The following is a 21428-nucleotide window of genomic DNA, read 5'->3' on the forward strand; positions in this document are numbered from 1 at the left end:
CCCTCCCTCCCTCTCTTTTTCAGGCCGATCCCTTGGAATGCAGAGGCTCTCCGTGTCTACTTATTTGCCCGGGCTTCTAAGACCCACACGAGAGGGAGCCCAAGGGGGGGCACCCTCCGCTATTCAAGCGGGCGCCTGTGGCCTAATGTAGATGGTGCAAGTTTCTTGTCTTGAGACTTTATTAGCTTTCCATGTAAACCAAGGAATATCAGCCTCTTTTCTCCACTAATTTTCCTACTGTCTTCTCCTAATCTCTCTTTATATCTATAATAAGTTCCTTCCTAGACGCTGACTCCATCCGCTCTTCGAATTACCCTGGATCCACTGGGGCTGGACCCCGGCAGAGCAGGCCTCAGGGTTGATGATCACGGGTGCCAGCTTAGCCCAGGACGAGCTCACCATGGGAAGGGGGGCCTATCAGAGATCTACCCGCCTCAGTGGAGGAACTGGCTGAAACACCAGCCTCTGGTTAGACTACAGACCGTGGAGAGCTGTGTAGACAGCATGGTGATGAATAGAGCAGTCCTCAGTTCTCTCCTGGCAGAACAAGGTGTCTGTGTGGCTGCCACACCTGCTGCTGTGCATGGCCACCACCCAATGAGTGGCCACGACAGAAAGGAACTATACCAACGGGGCAGCTGGGGACACAGCCCTGCTGATTCTGTCCTGGAAGCATGGGGTTCTATAAAGGACCTTCCTGTAAGTTTGAGTAAAATTAGCTTTATCCGCTGGTACTTCTTTAGTTACAGCACGATTGATTCCTCTGTTTGGGCCTGTAATTCTTAACTTTCATGTCAAGTTTGTCTCCCTAAGGCCACAGGCAACCAGATTATTCCTCTTTGTCAACCCCTGTGTCAACCCTGAGCCGGTAGATAGCAGTCCCTCCAACCATCCAGTTTGCATACCCGAGAGTGTGTATATCTCCATCATCAAACTGTTTTATTCCCCAAGCCCTTGCTAGGCCTATGCCCCTTAGCAACAGGAGGCAGCTAAAGCAGTGGTTGCCTCCATCCCTCAAGACTGAGGAATGACCCAAAGACAGGCATGGACTAAAACCACCCCTGTAAGTTACAAGGCCCACGAGGTAGGAAATGATACAGAGAAAACCAAGCCTGTTTGCAGGGGTGACTGTGGATCACAAAAAACTGGAAAATTCTTAAAGAGATGGAAATACCAGACCACCTTACCTGCCTCCTGAGAAACCTGTGTACAGGTCAAGAAACAACAATTAAAATCGGACATGAAACAACAGACTGGTTCCATATTGAGAAAGGAGTACATCAAGGCTGTATAGTGTCACCCTGTTTATTTAACTTATATGCAGAGTATAGTATAGCATGAGAAATGCCAGCCTGGATGAAGCACAAGCTGGAATCAAGATTGCTGGGAGAAATATCAATAACCTCAGATATGCAGATGACTCCACCTTTATGGCAGAAAGCAAAGAGGAGCTAAAGAGCCTCTTGATGAAAGTGGGAGAGTGAAAAAGCTGGCTTAAAATTCAACATTCAAAAAATGAAGATGATGGCATCCGGTCCCATTACTTCATGGCAAATAGATGGGGAAACAATGGAAATGATGACAACCTTTATTTTCTTGGACTCTAAAACTACTGCAGATGGTGACTGCAGCCATGAAATTAAAAGATGTTTGCTCCTTGGAAAGAAACGCTATGACCTACCTAGACAGTATATTAAAAAGCAGAGCCATTACTTTGCCAACAAAGGGGCATCTAGTAAAAGCTATGGTTTTTTCAGTAGTCAAGTATGGAAGTGAGACTTGGACCACAAAGGCTGAGGTTGAAGAATTGATGATTTTGAACTGTGGTGTTGGAGAAGGCTTTGGAGCATCCCTTGGACTGCAAGATCAAACCAGTCAACCCTAAAGGCAGTCAGTCCTGAATATTCACTGGAAGGACTGAAGCTGAAGCTGAAGCTCCAATACTTTGGCCACCTGATGTGAAGAGCTGACTTATTGGTAAAGACCCTGATGTTGGGAAAGATTGAGGGCAGGAGGAGAAGGGGATGACAGAGGATGAGATGACTGGATGGCATCACTGACTCGATAGAATGAGTTTGAGCAAGCTCCGGGGATGGTGAAGCACAGGGAAGCCCGGTGTGCTGCAGTCCATGGGGTCGCAAAGAGTCAAACACAACCAACCAACTGAACAGGGAAACAGCTTGCTGACAGTCCCTCTGACCAAGAATCACGCGGGCACATGAAAGACAAGAATGAAAGATTGTGAACTTTAGTCATCGAGGGCCGAAGACCCACCGTGTCCTACTTCCAGTCTGCACATGGACCTGGGAAGAGGCATGAAGTGCCGCCACTGCCCCAGCGCAGAGCTCTCCATAAGGCTGCTTTCCATCAATCCCACCCTTCCCTTCTGGCTTCTTACTTCCAGGGGCATAAACAGCCTCTCCAAAGCCCTCAGGTACACACATCTGAGCTTCACCCCCTGGTCCTTGCCTGGCCCCGTGGGATAAAGCCTTTTCTCCGCAAAGACCTGGCCTCTACCTGACCTTCCCCTTGCACAACCGGGTCAATGGAAACTCGGGTGGGGGTTGGGGTAAGGTCGCCAGGCCGCTATAGTCGGGACCCTCACTCCGTCCCAACTCAGCGAACCGGACAGGGGCCGTGGATGAGAGCTGGACAAGCGGGCGCCGGCCACTCGGTGTCGCCAGGCACGTTGAGGCCTTATGGCGACACTGAAAGTTAACTTTCCAGAACCAGTATCTCAGCACAGTGCTTCTAGGGGGCTGCGACCCTGAGTCGTCCCGCCCCGGGGAAACCGGCGCGGAGCGGCGACCGAGCGCGAGGCCGCGCAGATCTCTGCGGGCCCCTCTGCGCTCGCGAGGCGAAGCCCGACTCCCGGGCTACTGCGCAGGCGCGGCCCCGCCCACCGTGACCTGTGACCCTGTTCTCCTTGCGCAGCATGGCGGCGTTCAGGGCTCTGGCGGCGTCAAGGCTGGCGGTGACCGCCGGACTCGCGCCGCGTCCTGGCCTGTGGCCGCTGCTCTTCGGCGGACCGGCGCCCTCCTCGCGCGCGGCCCTCCACGCCTCCGCCCCGCGCCCCGGGCCCAGGGTTGCAGTGGTGAGCGGACGCGGGCACCTGGGGAGATGGGAACCTGGGGCCGTGGGGGCCGAGCGCCGAGGCCCGCCTTCTGAACCCACGCCTCCCTCGGCTCCCCAGCCCTTTCCCGCCCCCGAAGTCGGCCTTTCCCCCTGTTGGAGGCGATCGGCCGCCCGGCGGACCCCTTGACTCTGGTGACCGGCCCTCCATCCCCGCAGGTGCTGTCTGGATGCGGGGTCTACGATGGAACCGAGCTCCACGAGGCCTCATCGTAAGCCCCCGGGCGGCTCACCCTCGGGAGGGCCGGTTCCCCTTTTCCTGAACCGTCTGGAGAAACCTTCCTGCTGGTTAGAAAGGCAGAGACCATGGTGGACGCGAAGGAAAACGTTTGAAATCATGCATATGAAATACAGGGAGGCACAAAATAAGCATTTTAGCGTCGCCTCTGATGTCACTCAGCAGTAAACACTCTCCCCTCCTGTTTCTCCACACACCTGTGTTACACACGTTGGAATCACCAGATCCTGTGTTTTGGAGATGGAGCTCTATCCCATGTTTACAGTGTGATTGTGAAGGGTGGTGCAATGACCTCACTGTAGACAGGTGTTACTGGTGTAGCCTGTCACTTGTTACCAAGTAGTTTATATGTTGGTTTTTCATTTATTTGAGAAGTTACTGTGAGCAGGACTGAAGAGGCTGTGAGAGTCAAAGCTCTTTGGACAGCAGAGTTACGTAGTGGTTAGGGAACACCCCCCCCTCCCAAGCCTGGGACCTCACTGGCCCCAGAGGACCCTGACACTGGTGTGTCTGCTGAACCCTCCCATTGGGGGTGGCCAGCGTGTGCTGGTGTTGGCTGGACAGGGAGTGGATTTTATGGGTCGAATGTACATGAAGTTTAAGGAGCAGAGACCAGAACCAGGGGTTCCCAGCCCTGCCAGGAGATGGCTGTGATCTCTCTTGGGGTCATGCTCTCATACCACCTCCTTCCCTGGAAGGGAGTGGTGACAGCCCTGCCGGGGATGGATCACATGCCAGTGTTTGGACTCGGGCTGGCACCAAGCAGCCCTGGGCAACGCTCCTATCATTGGCAGCTCCTGGGATGCCTGTGTGTCTTCCTGCCTCCCACCCCCATGAGGGGAAGGTTGAGGGGACCAGGACTACCAGTAGCCCTCCTCAAACCCTCGAGGCCATTGTCAGCTGGCCTGTGGGAGGATGAGTGCCCAGAGGCCGCCTGGGAACCTAGACATCCAGACTGTGACGGCAGTTGGTCGCCCATCCCCATACCCTGGTTTGTAGAAGGAGCTTGGGTGCTGGCTGGTCTCCTCCAGGTCAGTGACGGCGACTCACATGGAGGGCATTTGGGTTGTTAGCGAGCCAGCTATAACTGTTTTCAGAGCAAGGAGGCTTAACCTGTGTGAGGAGTGTGCGCCTGTCCGTCAGCTGAAACCCTGTGTTTATAAGCGTCTGTGGGCAGGAAAGGGTGGGCTGGGCACAGGTCAGTCTGGTCTGGTTCCCCCCATGCAGGATCCTGGTCCACCTGAGCCGCGGGGGTGCCGAGGTCCAGATCTTCGCCCCTGATGTCCCTCAGATGCACGTGATTGACCACATCAAGGGACAGCCTTCCGAGGGCGAGACCAGGTACGAGCCCTCTGCCTCGTCCCTCAGTGTGGACGGGGCGGGCTGAAACTCCCTGAGAGCCCACCCACAGTTGCTTCGTCTTAGCTCTGAGCCGAGCCTGTGTTCAGGTGGACTTCACAGCCGTGGTCCTGGGCTTGTCCCGGGCTTTGGGGTGCTCTCGCTTCCCACGCTACAGGAACAGTGAAGGTGGGTCTCCCCAGTGAGGTCTCATACCTGCCTTCTGACCGAAGGCGTGTGCGTTCCTTTGGCCTTGAACCTCATCCACCCACCTGGGCCCCAGATATCTGTGAGCAACTCCCACCAGCATTTCTATTCTGAGGGTGTGCAGCCCTGCTCTCAGATTTCGTCCTGCCTGGGCTATGGGGTGACAGCCCCTGGAGGCTGTTTCCTAGGGGCCCTCAGGCCAGGGTGCGGATAGTGAGGGACGGGGTGGTGGGAAGGAAGCATGGTGCCCTGTCCGGGGACTGAAGGGCCCCCAGTGAGGACCCTGGCCTGGGCTGCCCATAGGGCGGGGAGAAGTTCCCGCTGTGGCTTGTCCTTCAAAGTCGCCTCTTGATGCTCCACCCACAGTTCCGTCCCATCTGCTCTCTTCACTGAACGCCACCTGGTGGCCCTACCTTACGCTGGCATCTGAGTGACCAGGTGTGGTGGTTCTGAGCGCCATTTGATAGGGTCCGGAGACTAAGTGTAGACCCGCTGGGGTCCCTGTCACTGTGTGGGCTGTGAGCCGGGAGGATGGGTCCTCTTGTGTCAGGGCAGCTCCACCCCGCCCCCGTCCGTGCTGAGGGATGGACTGTCTGCACTGACCCTTTGGGGCCTCTGCTCATCCCCAGGAACGTTCTGACTGAGTCGGCGAGGATTGCGCGAGGCAAGATCACCGACCTGGCCAAGCTCACTGCCGTCAACCACGACGCGGCCATCTTCCCTGGGGGCTTCGGGGCCGCCAAAAACCTGTATGTGTTGCTGCTTGGGCTCTCCTCCTTTTCCCCCGGGGCGTCGGGTGGGGACACGATGGTGACAGGAGCAGCTGTTGGGGGACAGTGATAATGTAGCTGCCTCAGGACGGGACCCCGAAGGGAGGAGGCTCCCGGACCAGGCCATCCATCAGGCGTGGAGTTGGGGGGTCGCTCCCCGGAGCTGTTCCCCGCAGACACCCGCCCTCTTGTGGACCTTGCAGGGGGGCAACAGTCCTTCCTTCCCAGTGGGGCCATTTGGCCACGGTCCTGATGAGGCCAGGCGCCCTGTTCTTTCTGCCCTGTGGGAACCGGAGGGTAACTGGACCTCTAGCCAGGAGGCCGTCATGACCGCAGCCGTGACGTGTTTTGGCTTTCAGATCCTCTTTCTGTTCTCCGTTCCGTTAACTCTCTTCTCCACGTTCCATGGACGTCCCCTTACGCTGGCCTCGTGGGCCCAGCACATCCCTTCCGCCTTGCGCAGGGCTGCTGCTCCTGTGGTGGAGGGGCTCGCTGCAGCTGGGGCTATGCCAGGAGGCACCAGACAGCCATGCCCGCGGCTCTGGCGCTCCAGCACGGTGTGTTGTGCCCAACACCACCATTCTCCTCCGTTGAGCCATTCAGTGGTGGTGGTTCTGCTGCAGCACGATGGCCTCCCAGCTGGCGCTCTGTCTGCCCGGGTGCCATGCCCCCAGGAGCAAGGGCAGAGGTGCTTCCATTCTGAGTCCATCCCTACCCCCGGCCCTTCACCTCCAGGCTCCCCTCTGCTCGCGGGCGTCCCCAGAGAGCCTCCTCTCTCACATTCCCAGCAGTTTCCACAGTCCTTCCCCGCACTCCTGCCACACCTTGTGCCCACTGCCTCTCTCACGGCCAGCCTTGGGGTGCTCTCCACCGTCTCCACGCTCCCGAGCCTCTTGGCAGCAGGTCTCGTCTGTGTCAGCTGGGCTCGTCCCCCTGGCGGGACCAGGCTTCTGTCTCTGAAGCATGAGCTGGATTCACAGAGCTTGCCCCAGTCCCTAGACCTTGCCCAGTCTGAGGGCAGCGGCACCACTGTGTCGTGTGTGTGGCGGGGAGGGGGTTGGGGTTGTGTCTCTGGTGTGGCTCACGACCTGCCTCATGTGACTTAGCGGTCGTGAGGAAGCGGGGCCTTGGGTCAGCATCCTTATCCGTGAGCTCATAGACCCCCAGGGAGCTCTCTGACCTTTCCAGAAGAAAGGCCAGCTTCTTGCCAGTGGTCTGTGCGATGCACATGGGGCAGCAGGCGAGCTCAGCGTGACCTGTTCCCTGTGGAACCCCAGTTCTTCCTGCACGGAACCCCAGGACCCCTCTCCAGTACCGTTGCCAACTCTGATTTCCGTGAGATTCACACACATGTCTTAAAAATCCAGTAAGATGGGAGCCTCTTGTTCTGCACTTTGTATTTTTCAGTTAAAGCTGCGACTTGTCCATTAACGGGCGGCCGCGCATGCAGATCCCATCATGTAGTGACATGGGGCTAACGAGACTCCAGGAATCTTCATCACTTGTGGGGATTTAGCTGATGTGCGTGTAGTTAAAGTGTAAAATCTGACCCATTTTGAGGCTCTCACACAGCCTGAGAGCCTGCCGGGGCAGAGGCCTTGACCGACGGAGCCAAGAGGGGGCTCGTGGCAGAGAGTGCTGTGGCGTTGCTGGGTCTGAGCCCACCCAATGGAGGGGGACCATCCAGACCCTTGGTGCTCTTGTCTTGTGAAGAAGACGGGTCTTGTTTGACTTGACTCTCATCCCTGTTAGTGATACACAGGCTCCATCACGGGTTTCAGGCCAACGGCACTTCCTGCTGCTCCAGGGCTGACCGAGTAGACAGCTGAGCGCCCACACGTGTTTGCACACGGGTCACTTCCTTCAGCTGCTGAGAAGCTGACGGAGCACTCGGGATCCAGGAGGGGGTGCTCCCCAGGCTGGCAGAGGTGAAGCCCTGAGGTCTGAGGAGCCCTCTTCTCGTGGCAGGAGCACATTTGCCGTGGATGGGGGCACCTGCAAGGTCAACAGCCATGTAGAGCGCGTGCTGAAGGAGTTCCACCAGGCCGGAAAGCCCATTGGGTAGGTGCAGCGGGGAGGGGCGGCTGTAGCCGGGTGGTGGGATGACTATGGTGGAGCCCGCAGCATGGCCGTGCCGGGTCCCCCAGCCAGGAGCTGGGCTTGGAGCTGTGTGGTTTTGGAAACTCTAGGCCCTTTCCTCACTGTAACTCAGGGGGTTTTGTGTGAGTTCACAAAGCCTTCCAGCTCTGAGAATTCTGAAGTTGTGTGGTTACATTAATGTTTCTGGGTGACATAACAGGGAGCGGAGAGGGTGAGTCTGTCCATGTCTAGAAGGTTCCCTGGTCCTGCTCTGGCCCTAGCCTTTGCCAGGCCTCTCCTTGCTCCCGGCTCAGGCAGCCCCTAGGCTAGCTGGCCGGTCCTTCCTGGAGCCACAGCCGCCCTGAGCACAGTGCTGGCCCCTGTGACACAGCTGAGCTTCCCTGGGGACTAGATCCTGTGGCGGTCACACGCTGGGCCCACACTCAGGGCACAGCCACGCCTCACTGCCCAGTCCTTGGTCCTTGGTCCTGGTCCCAACAGACTGGCTGTAACTCACACCAGGAGGCTCTCAGGGACAAGAAATGGCCGCGTCATCATCAGACCTGCTCGTCAGGCTGTGCTGTCCACGAGCACCCGTGGGGGCCCCTCAGTCCTGCTTTACTGAGATGGCGGTGCTGGAGCACATGGTTCTCGTGCTCTGGGGTCATCCCTGACTGGGGAAGTCCTCCCAGGAGCACAGTGGCACACAGACGCATCGAAAGCAAAACTTGCCAGGCCTCCATCGCACAGCTGCTTGCTTTCTCTCGGCCAACTGGAGAAGGAGGTGTAGAGTGCTAAGGCTGGAGAGGACAGCCTACCAAGGGTTCAACGTCCAGGACACACATCCCGCAGCGGCCATAGCCCCAGAGGGCATGTGCCCGTACAACACCTCCACCCCATGCTCCGACTGCCCGTGGGAGGCAGTTCTGAGCAATTGCAGAGCCCAGCTGATCAGCCGTGGTGCCTCGCTGAGGCAGGGCTTGTGCGTGTGGATAAGCGCCTCGCGCTCTTTAAGAGTTCGATGGCATGATGAACAGGATGGGTGCCCAGCAGATTGACCACCTCCCAGTGGGCGCTCCTCCACCTCCCAGCGGACACTCCTCCAGTGAGCGGACGCCTCAGCTGAGCTGCATGGGAGCTGGGGGAAGGGCGCAGAGCGGGGACATCGCCCTGTGGTGGCTGTCAGGTCACTCTGGGCAGCTCTGTTCAGTGCCTCCTACAGCAGCTCACCTGTTTCTTCATACAAGTGGCAGTGTCGTTCGACCATGAGCAAAACGCCCTTTCTAGGTCAGGGCTCCTCACATCTTCCTTCCAAGCTGCCTGCGCATCACTCCTCGGCCTGCTCGTCAGGATTAAGGATGGCGTAGGGGAGCAGCAGGCTTTGTGCCAGGCCTCTGCGTTCGTCCCCACACTGCAGGAGCCCCTGGCAGCCTGCACCTCTGGGCATCGCCTGCTGAGTTGGGTGCCTGTGGCCTGGCGACACGACAGGCCCCCAGGGCACTGGTTCCGATGACGCTCATCTGGTCCAGGATTTATCTTGTCCCCAGATGCTGTGGTACCAATTAGTGTGAAGATTACATTCTTAGGACATTTTATGACAGGGAGTGCACGCTTGGTCTTAAGGTCAGCTCAGGACCAGATGAACAGGTGGGGGAGGTGGGGTGCAGCCCCTTGGGGGCGTTTGGGTCCCAGGGGAGTGGGGCCGGCCAGGCCCGGAGCCGCTGTGGCGGGTGTCACACGTGCTGTCTTGCGGAGCAGGGCACTGGTGCAGCCCTGGCTCCCGTGGAACTCAAGTTTGCTGATCCAGGGGCTCAGGAGCTGCCGGTCAGAAGCCCCTCGATGAAGAGCAGGACCTCGGATCAGGCACCCACGTGGCAGGTGTCCCCATGAACCTGCTGGGCGCCTCTGGGGACAGTCTGCTGTGGGGGGCAGGGGTGGGCTCGGCCTGCTGCTAGGACAGGGCCCTCGCCTCCACTCGACAGGCCAGGCGAGGCTGCTGGTTGGACCACGTCCCCCAGCCCCCTGCTCTCCCTCCAGAGAAGGACATCGGGTTGGAGCCAGTCAGTGCCGTCCAGCTTCTCTGTGTCGTGTGACAAACCGGCCGGAAGCCTTGGCCAGAGGCAGTGCTGCCATGCACGGTCCACTCCCTGGGACCTGGGACGCTGCCGGGCGCCTGTTGCACATGTGGCAGCCGAGGCCTCAGCTGACTGCCCCCCGAGGCTCCCCAGCCTGGCACCGGACCCTGCACTGCCCCACGCTCCGCAGGTCACAGTCAGGCAGGCAGCCCAGGGTCGGGGTCAGACTGTAGCCCTCGGAACCGGCAGAGCCCACAGCACAGAGGTCACACTCCTTTCTGAGGCTCACTGTGTTCCCCAGGTGGCCTCACTGTGCCCCCGGCTGGGTGACCATGTGTGGTCCTGAGCTGACCCCTTCTCGTCCCCTTTCAGCTTGTGCTGCATCGCTCCGGTGCTTGCGGCCAAAGTGCTCAGAGGCGTCGAGGTCACTGTGGGCCACGAGCAGGAGGAAGGCGGCAAGTGGCCGCACGCCGGGACCGCGGAGGTCATCAAAGCTCTGGGCGCCAAGCACTGTGTCATGGGCGTGACCATATCCTTCCAACAGCTGGGGCAGCGTGGGGACCCCCTCTGGCCACTCGGGGCTGCCCTGGGGCACTGCAGGGCAGGGGTGCCCAGGGCACCTGAGTGATGGGTGTGGCAGTGAGGGTGATGCTTTCTCTGCCCAGTGGCTCTGTTCCCACGCCCCACAGCGGTGCCCGCTGATCTTAGCACACCCCAGACTCGGGCTTCGTGGGTGGGCCAAGGAGATGGTTTTGGGCTCGTGGCGGGGGTGGGGGTGGTGGTGGCTATGTGGTGTGGAGATGCCCTGCAGCTGGCCCCTCAGTGGCTTGACACTGGGGTGTGGGTCAGGAAGCGGTGCTCTGTTCATGGGGTCTCAGCAGCTTGCTGGCTGGTCTTGGGTCTTTGCTGAAGCAGCACAGTCAGTGCCAGAAGCCCCTTCCAAGTGCTGTTGCGGGGCAGGAGGGGGATGCACTCCTGGGGGTGCAGGGTGGCGCTGGACACCAGATCGTCCTGGTCCTGGCTGCGGGTGTTTTTCCATAACCTGTGTGCACGAGGCTCACGTGGACCAGAAGAACAAGGTGGTCACGACCCCAGCCTTCATGTGCGACACCGCTCTCCACCACATCCACGACGGCATCGGCGCCATGGTGCGGAAGGTGCTGGAGCTTGCTGGCCGCTGAGGCCTCGGCATAGGCCCGCCCAGCTCCCCGCACAGCCACCCTCCCGTTGGCTTGGGACCCTGCAGGGGCTGACTCTTTGCTTAAACGTGTAGACGTCGTCTTTGTAAGGAGGGCACTTCGCACACACTCGGGGCCGGGAGGCTGACATGAGATATTACCCCAGCAAGGAGGGAGTGGACGGTGGGGCCCACCCTCTGAGGAGCGCTGGCTACTTGCTCTGCGGGCTCAGGCTTCAGCTCAAGTCAGCTCTTCAGCACAAGCAGCAGGTTGAGGTGATGCCAGGCTGAGGTCGGGCTCGCCCTAGAGCACCTTATGTAGTATTTGGAAGGCAACGTTCTTGAAGCTCACAAATCTCATAGTTAGGAGACCAAAATATCATCTCATCGGTAATTAAAGATTCTCTCACCTGGAGTAGACGTGTCCTAATTAGAACGACCTGAGGCTTTTCTAGAGCAGCAGGCCATCGGCTGGGTGGGTAAACTCGTGTCCGAGACAGACAAGGGCGCCCCATCCAGGCCTCCTGAGCCCGCAAACAAGGGGCGGCCCATGTGAGCTCCTCACTTTGGGCTCAGGTCTGCTCATGTCAGGGAGGGTGGGCCCTGGGGGTTGGGCCCTGAGCAGGGGGGCAAGGGGACCGGGACGTGAGGGCGGAGCCGTGAAGTCTGAGCGGTGTTGGCCGGTGCCCTCCTCTGAGCCGCGCGTCACAGCAGAGCCCTGCCCACCCGTCCTCAGGGACCCGCTGCTCAGTGCTGCCATGTCCATGCCTGGTCCCGAGAAGGCTGCTGGACCCAGTCCACACTGAGCTGTGTCTGGGTGTTGTGGGCAGGGGCCTGGACAGGTCCCCCACACTGCCCCCCACCCCACATCAGGTACAACGATGCCCTTGTAGTGGCTGTCTGGGTTCTTGGGTACCGTGGGTGGGGCAGGGGCCTGCGGAAGGCTCAGTAGAACCTGAGTCCACACCCACCCAGTCCCCTCAGCGTCCTGGTGTTTCGTGTCTGCTGTTCTTTCCTCCCCAAGAACTCGTTCTCTGGTGGCCTGTCGTCCTCCCACAAGGCTGGGTCCCCTGGAACACAAGCTCCTGGGCCCCCTTGGGGGCATCAACCTGGCTGGCCAGGACCATCCTGCCCCGGGCGGCTGCAGAGGGCTCGCAGAGCCTGCGGAGGTCAGGGAGCTGAGGGTGACAGCTCCTCCTAAGGAGCTTGTTCACAGACAAGTTCACTACAAGTGTGTGTGTGCCCGTGAGTGCCTGCATGTGCAGGTGGCAGAGTGCAGGGTCACAGATGTGCGCCTCCCCTTGCCGCCTGCGTTTCTGTCCTTTTGTGGAGGAGCTTCCTCCCCTGGAAGGAAGTCGCGCTCTCCTGTGCTTCCACAGAAACCTGGGTCCGCCGTTACTCTGCCTCCGTGTTAGGTCAGTGGTTGGTCTGGAACCCTCTGCTCCGCATTCCATCCTTCTCTTCCAGAAATCCCGGGGCCATGCTTGCGGATCAGAGCATGGTGTGGCGGCCCAGGAACCATCACCACGAGGCCACCAGGGGCCCCGCTTGCTCGGGTTCATCCCACGACAGGGGGCGAGGCCTGTGGGCTGTGGGGCTTCAGTGTCTGAGGGGTGGGGCCCCTGGATTTCACCTCCTCTGCTGCCACCTGCCGTGAACTGGCCAGAGTGCAGGTGACCAGGGAGGGCAGGGAGAGCTCATGAGAAAGCCCCCCAAGGACGATGGTGTGGTCACTGGGTGGCGTCACGTGGTTCCCTGTTGTCTGCCCTGGACTCTTCCACACAAAGCACCTGGGTGTCAGGTCTAGGTGCCAGCCATCGCGCTGTCCTCCGGACTGTGCATCTGCCCGCTTAGCCCTGGTGCCAGCCCTAGGAGGGGTCCTCAACTAGGGGCCCAGGTTAGGCAGCAAGACCAGCAAAGAACATGGCTCTGGAAACACATCTGAGATGTTCAGAAGCCCCAGAGGGACCAGCAAACCAGAGCCAGAGGGAGTCCAGGCACGAGTCCAGTTGACAAGGACTGAGTGCCTGCCTCATGCCAGGCAGTGTCCCCAGGCTGGGGTGCAAGGGGCAGGGACATGGGGGGCAAGAGGGCCATCAGGGAGGGGATGGTCACCATCTGAGCAGGGTCAACAGCAGAGCGAGCAGGTGGCTGTGTGTGAAGCGTGGTCCTGGCAGGAGTGGCATGCAGGTGCCCAGCAGGGGGCCTGGGGTCAAGGACAGCGTGGCACCGATGGTGGGAGGCACTGGTGCCTCAGGGCTCTGGGTCCCTGGAGGCTTCTTGACAGGAGGCGGCCACCAGGGGCGCTGCAGAGCCATCCTCAGGCCTGGTGCAGGCTCCAGGGTTGACCCTGTCCGGGTGGGCAGCCTCCCCAAGCCGCCTCCTCCTGCACCCAGGGGGGCAGGGCTTTTCATTTCTCCCCAAGGCCCTCCTGACCCCCGCTGTCCCTCCCTGTCCCCATGTCTGGGGCCCTACATGGACGACACCTCACCTCCTCTCCAGTCCCTTCCACCTGGAAAGCCTGCTTCTGGACTATCAGCCCCTCGGCCCTCAGCTCCCTGCTCCACTGTCACCCTGCTGAGGGCTTGCCATGCTGTCTGGCTGAGGCAGTACCCCCTGGTTTGCTGCCTTGAACTCTTGGTTTGTGACCTGTGTGTGTGTGTGTGTGTGTGCAGGCACACCCACGTGTGCATGCCTGTGTACACGCACGTGCATGTTCTCATCACTGACTTGTCACTGGTCCTATCCGCGAGGATTCAGAGCTCCGAAAGAGAGGACACTGGACTGCTCCTCAGTCTCCCCAGGACCAGGCTGTGAGCTTACTAGTGGGCACCGGAAGCTGCGTAGCTTGCTGGCCGGGCTAGGGCCTCAGCCTGCCCCAGGCCTGCCCTGTGCCCCTGCTGCTTGACAGACCTGCTTTTCCGCAGCTTCCTCTTCCTGCAGTACTTCCTGTGATAACATGGTTCTGTTTGGCTTACACAGACTTTATTTTTTAGCGCAGTTTTACGTTTGCAGGAAGGTTGGTGGGAAGGTACAGGGTTCCCACCTCCATGCACACAACCTCCCCCGCTGTCAGCAACCCCACCAGATGTGCAGCTGCTACAGCTGAGAGGCCTGCACCGATGCCTCACCCGCCTGAGTCCACAGTGTACCCGGGGGTCACTCCTGGTGTTGGACAGCCTGTGTGTCGAGATGCACGTGTAACGACGTGTAATACCATGACGTGTGTAATGACAGTGATACCATGGTGGTATCATACAGACGGGTGTGCTCTAAAACAGCTCCACCTGGGCAGCCCTCCCAGCCCGTCTCCTGGCAGCCTCTGATCTTACTGTCTCCATAGTTTGGCCTTTTTCAGAGTGCTGTGCAGTTGGAAGCAGTCTGTAGCCTTTTCAGACCGGCTTCTTTCACTTATTGTATTCGCTAAGGTTCCTCCAGGCCTTGACTTGATGGCTTATTTCTCCTTGGTGCTGAAACGATACTCCGTTGTCAGAATGGACCTGTTGTTTATCCCTTTACCTACTGAGGCGCATCTTGTTTGCTCCCAAGTTTTGGCGGTTGTGGAAAAAAGCTGCCGTAGATGTGTGTGCGCGGGTTTTTGTGTGGATAGTTTTTAGCTCCTTTGGGTAAACCCCAGGAGCACAGCTGCTGGATTGTATGGTGGGAGTACGTTCAGTTTGAAAGAGACCGAGGTGTGTTCCTCACGATGGCTGTACCTCTCTGCACTCCCTCGAGCAGTGAGGCAGGGCACCACATCCTCCCTGGCCTTGGGTGTGTCAGGCGTGGGGTTTTGGCCCCACAAGGGGTGCTTAGGGGTAGCTCACTGCTGTTTCCATTTTCCTCCTGATAACGTGTGACGTGGCGAATCTTTTCATAGGCTCATTTGCCATCTGTGTATCTTCAGTAAAGTATGTTTTCAGATCTTTTGTCCACTTTAAAATCTGTTGTTCATTTACTTTTTGTTATGATTTAAGAACTCTTGGTATGTTTTGGATAACAGCCCTTTCTCAGATATGTCTTCTGTAATTATCTCAATCTGTGGCTTTTCTCATTCTCCTGATCGTGTCTTTGTAGAGCAGAAATGTTTGTGCTGTACATTGTGTGTACAGCTGAGCTATTTAAAATCCTAAGATGCTGTTCAAGTGCTGCACTCATAATGCCAGCAAATTTGGAAAACTCAGCAGTGACTACAGGACTAGAAAAGGTCAGTTTTCAATCCAATCCCAAAGAAAGGCAATGCCAAAGAATGTTCAAACTATTATACAGTTGCACTCATCTCACACACTAGCAAAGTAATGCTCAAAATTCTCCAAGCTAGGCTTCAACAGTATGTGAACTGATAACTTCCAGATGTTCAAGCTGGATTGAGAAAAGCAGAGGAACCAGAGATCAAATTGCCAGTATTTGTTGGATAATACAAAAAGCAAGAGAGTTCCAGAAAAACATCTACTTCTGCTTTATTGACTATGCTAAAGCCTTTGACTGTGGATCACAACAAACTGGAAAATTTTTCAAGAGATGGGAATACCAGACCACCTTACCTGCCTCCTGAGAAACCTGTGTGCAGATTATGAAGCAACAGTTAGAAATGGACATGAAACAACGGACTGGTTCCATATTGGGAAAAGAGTACATCAAGGTTGCATATTGTCACCCTGCTTGTTTAATTTATATGCAGAGTACATCATGAGAAATGCTGGGCTGGATGAAGCACAGGCTGGAATCAAGATTGCCGAGAGAAACATCGATAACCACAGGTATGCAGATGACCATCCTTAAGGCAGAAAGTGAAGAGGAACTAAAGAGCTTCTTGATGAAAGTGAAAGAGGGGAGTGAAAAACCTGGCTTAAAACTCAACATTCAAAAAACGAAGATCATGGCATCTGGTCCCATCACTTCATGGCAAATAGATGGGGAAACAATGGAAACAGTGACAGACTTTATTTTCTTGGGCTCCAAGATCGCTGCAGATGGTGACTGCAGCCATGAAATTAAAAGACGCTTACTCCTTGGAAGAAAAGCTATGACCAGCCTAGACAGCATATTAAAAACCAGAGCCATTACTTTGCTAACAAAGGTCCATCTAGTCAAAGCTATGGTTTTTCCAGTAGTCATGTATGGATGTGAGTTGGACCATAAAGAAAGCTGAGTGCTGAAGAATTGATGCTTTTGTACTGTGGTGTTGGAGAAGACTCTTCAGAGTCCCTTGGTTTGCAAGGAGATCAAACCAGTCAATCCTAAAGGAAGTCAATCCTGAATATTCATTGGAAGGACTGATGCTGAAGTTGAAGCTCCAATACTTTGGCCACCTGATGTGAAGAACTGACTTATAGGAAAAGACCCTGATGCTGGGAAAGATTAAAAGCAGGAGGAGAAGGGGATGACAGAGGATAAGATGGTTGGATGGCATTACCGACGTGAAGGATAAGAGTCTGAGCAAACTCTGGGAGTTGGTGATGGACAGGGAAGCATAGCGTGCTGCAGTCCATGGGGTCGCAAAGAGTCAGACGTGACAGAGCAACTGAACTGAACTGAGCAAACCACTGGACCACCAGGAAAGCCCCCCTTGGCCTTTTAATAGCTAAGTAAATTCTGCCTTGCTGTGAATTGAAGATGAATTTCAAAAGTAGGGGCATTTGGATTCAGAATGCGTCAATTCCAAAACCGAGACCCACACACACGGGCTTACACAGGGGAGGGGTTCCTGAGCTTGCCCTGGAGAATTCTGGGAATGAGCTGGCCTCAGGTGAAGTCGCCAATGGTCAAGTCCCTTTTCCTCATCAGCCCTGTGTGGCTGATGTCTCCTGATACCAGGGACTTCCGTGCCCTTGACTGCCCTACTAGGAAGGGTCTCGAGTTAGCAGCTCAAGTCCTGAGGGTCACACTGACCCAGCACTGGCCCAGCTCACCAGAGTCCCCCCAACCAGCTATGCTGTATGCGTGCCTGCAGGCCTGGGCTTTGAGGATCCGGAGAAGGGGGCTCACCGGGCAAAGGGCCCTGCAGCCGGGTTGCTTGGTGAGTCCGCAGTGAAAGGAGTGGTGAGGGGCTTCAGGAGTCACATGTAAAAATCCAAAGCCGTTGTTCATCCAAGAGAGAAACAGAACAGTCTCACAGGGAAGAAATGCCCAAGGTATTGTGTGTGCTGGGAGCTCATCCATGTGTGGACTGGAGCTCCCCAGTGGGCAACAGATGTTTCTAGAACAGGCCTACCCAGCAAGGCAGGCCTGGCTCCCTGGATGCTCTGCAGTCAGGTCCAGTGGCCCCACGCCAGTCCTCAGGGAACCAAGGTTGGGTGTTTTGGATTTCCAGGAGGGTAGACGTTTGGCATGCACTTGAGTGCTGGAGGAGTCCAGGTGCTCCAAGTCCACTGCAGCTGCCAGAGGGAGGTCCTTGCCGGCCTCTCTGTGCTGTGGGCACATGAGTCCTATGACCACCAGCAGCACCACCCCTCCCCCCGACCCAGGGCACTGCTGGCAAAGAACAGTGTTTGGTCTGCACCTTGATCCCTTCTCCTGCGTGACCACAGGCAAATCTCGTGAGTGCTGAGGCCACAGAGAAATGGAGGTGACAACGCCTGCTCATGGGGGCTTTTGAGGACTTGGGCTGTGTGTGGTTGAGTGTATGTGCACAAGTGTGCATGCATGTATAGGGTGTATGTGTACAAGTGTGTGCATGTGTGTAGAGGGTATATGCGCACAAGTGTGTGCAGATAGGCGTGTACATGCATGTTGGTGTGTCATATGAGTGTGCACAGACGAATAGGCATGTGTGGTTCTGTGTGGTGCTGGTACATCCACGCGTGTTGGTGTGTGTGCACGTGTGTGTGTTGTGTGCATTAATGTGTGCATGTATGCCAGCGTCTAGAGTAGTCAGGGAGATGCCAGTTTGCATGAACAGTAATGATTATTTTTGTTACTATTACATAGCATGAGTTACCTTCTTAGAAAACCGCAGCAGCCATAAGAAACAACCAGCACTCAGTCACTCGAGCCCTGGACCTCACTGCCAGGGGCAGCGGTGGGACGTCACTTCTGACCTCAGGGCCCAGCTGCCCCTGTTGCTACGACAACAGCAGCCCAGGGCCCCGCCCCCAAGAAAGGCTTTCGCAGCTCCTGAGGGCCTGGCTGTGTGGGTCCCCACCTCTGCCTGGAGGGGAGGGTGACTCAGGGGCTGGTGTGCTGAAACAGGAAGCCAGGAGTGTCCTGACCCCACAGGGTTGGGCGGGGAGGGGCGCTGCTTTTAAAGCAGAGGTCAGTGACTTTCTTCTGCTGTGGTGGGGCCTGACCCAGCCTGCGGGGCCCAGCCTCCTGCCTTGGCCTGGGGACTGTGGGCCTTGGGGCCTCGCAGTGCTTGGTTTGGAGCTCCACTGCTGATCCCTGCGCACGATTCCCACGTGGAGACAGCGGCCGCCCTGGCCTTTCTGGCCAACGCTGCAGCCCCTCAGGCCCCACCTCCAGCCCCCTCACATGTGCAGCCTGACCTCTTGGTTCCAGAAGGGCATTCCTGAAGGGACTGAGGGCCAGGAACACACTGGGGGACTCAGGAAGAATTTATGGAATTCAGACATCATAACCCGTGGCTCCTTTTGAAAATGTTATCTTTACTTTCTATCTCCGTGGCATGCATCCCTGCACTTCCTGGTTTGGGCTGAGGTCAAATAGCAGAAGTACTAAAATATTTCTCATCAAATGTCTCATGGTGCTCTGATCTGGCCCCAAACAGCAAGTTCCCTGAGACTTGCCGCCGGAAGTCTCCACGTCCACCGCGGGTTCCGTGGCCCTGGCTGGGGTCCTGCGGGGAGGCGGGGCCCTCAGCCGGAAAGGCCCGGCCCTGACTTGGGGATGACACCAGAGCCTTGCAGGCACTGAGGTCCTTCGGGGAAGCTCGGAACCCAGTCCTCTCAGGCTGTCGTATCCGACACCATGGACGGGGCGGCTTTCACAGCAGAAGTTTGTTCTTTCTCAGTTGAGGCTGGAGGCCTGAGACCAGGGAGTCAGCAGGATCCCTCTGATGCCTCCTCCTACGCGTGTGACAGCCGTCCCCACCCCATGTCCCCCATGTTTGTCCCTTGTCTATATCTGATCTCCCCTGGTCGGAAGGACGCTGGCCAGGTTGAATTGTACCAGCTTCGGTGACCTCCCTATAACACAGTCACAGGTCTGGAGGCCTCACCTCCACACGTCGTCACATTTCCAGTGCTGGGGGCCGGGGCTCCAACATACAGATTTTGAAGGACACCAGTCAACTCATAAAGCCATCTTTTTTTAAAGTCAGTACAGAGGCTGAAGGTGAGACTGTTGACCACCTGGGGTCAGGCAGTGCCTGTCTAACAGCAGAGCTCATTCTGGGTGGACCCTCTTGGACAGGGTGAACAGGCTTGCAGGGCCCCTGCCCACAGCTGGCCCTGACACAGCCCAGGATGAGGGCACTGGCCCCCACTCCCCCACCCCACTCCTGGCCCATGGACTTTCCGGGGTGAGCACAGGTTGTTTTCAGCTGTCACCATTTTAGCTATATTAAAGCAGATGGTTCTGTGGTTGACAAGGACAATCCTGATGCCATAAGGCTGCCAGCAGAGTCAGTTCCAGGCACTCTGCCTCGTCACCCCGGATACGGGACTTGTCAGCTCAAGGTGGACATGGATTTTGGATCTGGACATGCTCAGAGGAAAAATTAAGAGGCCCCTTGGGTGTCAGACCCTAGCTCTTCCCGGCAGTGCTGAAGCCTTGGCCACGCCCCGAGCCTGTTTGCCTCTCTCCACCAGTCTGTGAGCACAGCAGCAGGGCCCCAGCACCAAGGGGGTCTGAGGAAGTCCTGACAGCCGCTTTCTCCCCAGAGCCCACCCTCTTCTGGCCGCCCCAGGGCTGGGACGCGACCCCACGGTGCCCACAGGGCCTCCCTCTGCTGAGCCAGGGCTCCCATGGGCTGCCTCAGACCAGCACTCTAGAAGCGGCCTGGGGCGGGGGGGGGGGGCAAGGGGTTTATGGAGGATGGAGGAGGGGCGTGAACATGGGCAGACGGGCAAGCATGGCAGGCTCAAGGTGGATCCTGGGCCCTAGAGGGTGAGTTAGCTTCAAGATTCTAGCCGGCAAGGTGGGTGGGGCTCCCATTGCCCCTGCCCCATCCGTCAGGCCCGGGACATGGGTTCCCAGGTGCCTCTGCCTGGGTAGGGACTTCAGGACTGGTTCCTGGAGCCCACTGCCCCGAGTGCCCACCATGGGCAGGCTGGGATGAGGGCACAGAAGGATGGAGGAGCTGGGAGAGGATCTGTGAGAGTGAGCATGGTCCCCCACCAGCTCTGGGCCCGTGATGTCCTGGGCAGGACTTACTTGTCCCTTCACCTGCCTGACTGCTTCTGCAGGGCAGGGCTGGCACAGGTCTGGAGCTTGGCAGGTGGCAGCCAGTGGCACAACCTTCATCTCCGTCCGGAGGAGGAAATTGGTTTCTGGAGCCCGTGGGGGTTTTGTGTGGGGTAGGGGAGTTCTATTTAGGCACCAGCTTTTATGGGGGCGCTATATGGCTCTGAAAGGTCAGTCCTTAGCAAGTGAGTCACCTTAGAGCTTAAAGCCCAGCCCCTCAGGTCCGTGCTGTGCCCGCTGGGGCTCAGTCCTGTGGGCTCCTGAGCGAGGGCGGGCAGCAGGGCCTCCCCGCCTGGCCCCTGGTCCCAGCAGGCCGATGCCCAGTTCATGTGTTACCTGCATCTTGGGGTGCTTCTGGGAGGGTCTGACTTGGTGGACCCTGCCTTCCTCCCCAGCAATCCCAGTAGAGCCAATAGGAAACCAGAGCAGACACCAGCACCCTGGGAGCCCCCAACCCAGACCTGGGGCTACCCCCTCACTGGCTCACGGCTACTGTGCTGACAAGGGGCTCGCCTGACGCACGATGTGGGGCTGCTGTCCCCCTCAGGCTCCCGGAGGCTGAGCGGGGTGGAGGGGGACAGTGGGCAGCACAGCCGAGGCCAGTGCCTGTCCAGAGGTGGCCATGCCGCCCTTTGCCCCGATGGACATGGAGGCGGCCCTTCCCATGGAAAAGCCTTTTATTCCCCTGCACCCGAGAAAGCAGGGCCGGCCCGTGACGCCACTGTGGGAAGCTGAGGGAGGGCTGTCCAGGGGCTCCTCTGGCCGCTGAGTCGCCTCCACGGTGGTCATGTGGGGGAGGGGCCCCAAAGCAGCGGCATGTCGTCGTTGGTATGTTTGGGGCGTGCACACTCAACGTGCACCCTGCAGCCTGTTTGACAAGCCCTGGGTCTCACGGCCTTTCTGACATCCCTGCCAGGACCTGGGGCCTCCAAGTGGCCGTGCTGTTTTCTCCACGGGGCCTTTGCATAAAACTCCCTCCTCTCCCCATTACTGTGACCCATGTTGGGGTTGTTTGCGATTTTTCCTGATGAAAGTAACATTGGCAAGAACAA

The 21428-nt window shown here is 57.7% G+C and overlaps 1 protein-coding gene across 2 annotated transcripts; it reads left to right on the top strand.

The window, feature by feature from the left end:
- The first annotated feature begins 2906 nt into the window (after positions 1-2906).
- Positions 2907-11431, top strand: GATD3 (glutamine amidotransferase class 1 domain containing 3). Of its 2 annotated transcripts, none has more exons than XM_060402237.1 (7): positions 2907-3094; positions 3292-3344; positions 4598-4711; positions 5545-5664; positions 7654-7746; positions 10212-10367; positions 10891-11431. In XM_060402237.1, the coding sequence occupies exons 1-7, from the start codon at positions 2936-2938 to the stop codon at positions 11018-11020; spliced, it is 825 nt and encodes a 274-aa protein (XP_060258220.1). In that variant the 5' UTR covers positions 2907-2935; the 3' UTR covers positions 11021-11431.
- Positions 11432-21428: the final 9997 nt, after the last annotated feature.

The sequence above is a fragment of the Ovis aries genome, chromosome 1 (assembly GCF_016772045.2).
Source record: "Ovis aries strain OAR_USU_Benz2616 breed Rambouillet chromosome 1, ARS-UI_Ramb_v3.0, whole genome shotgun sequence".
Lineage (NCBI taxonomy): Eukaryota > Metazoa > Chordata > Mammalia > Artiodactyla > Bovidae > Ovis > Ovis aries.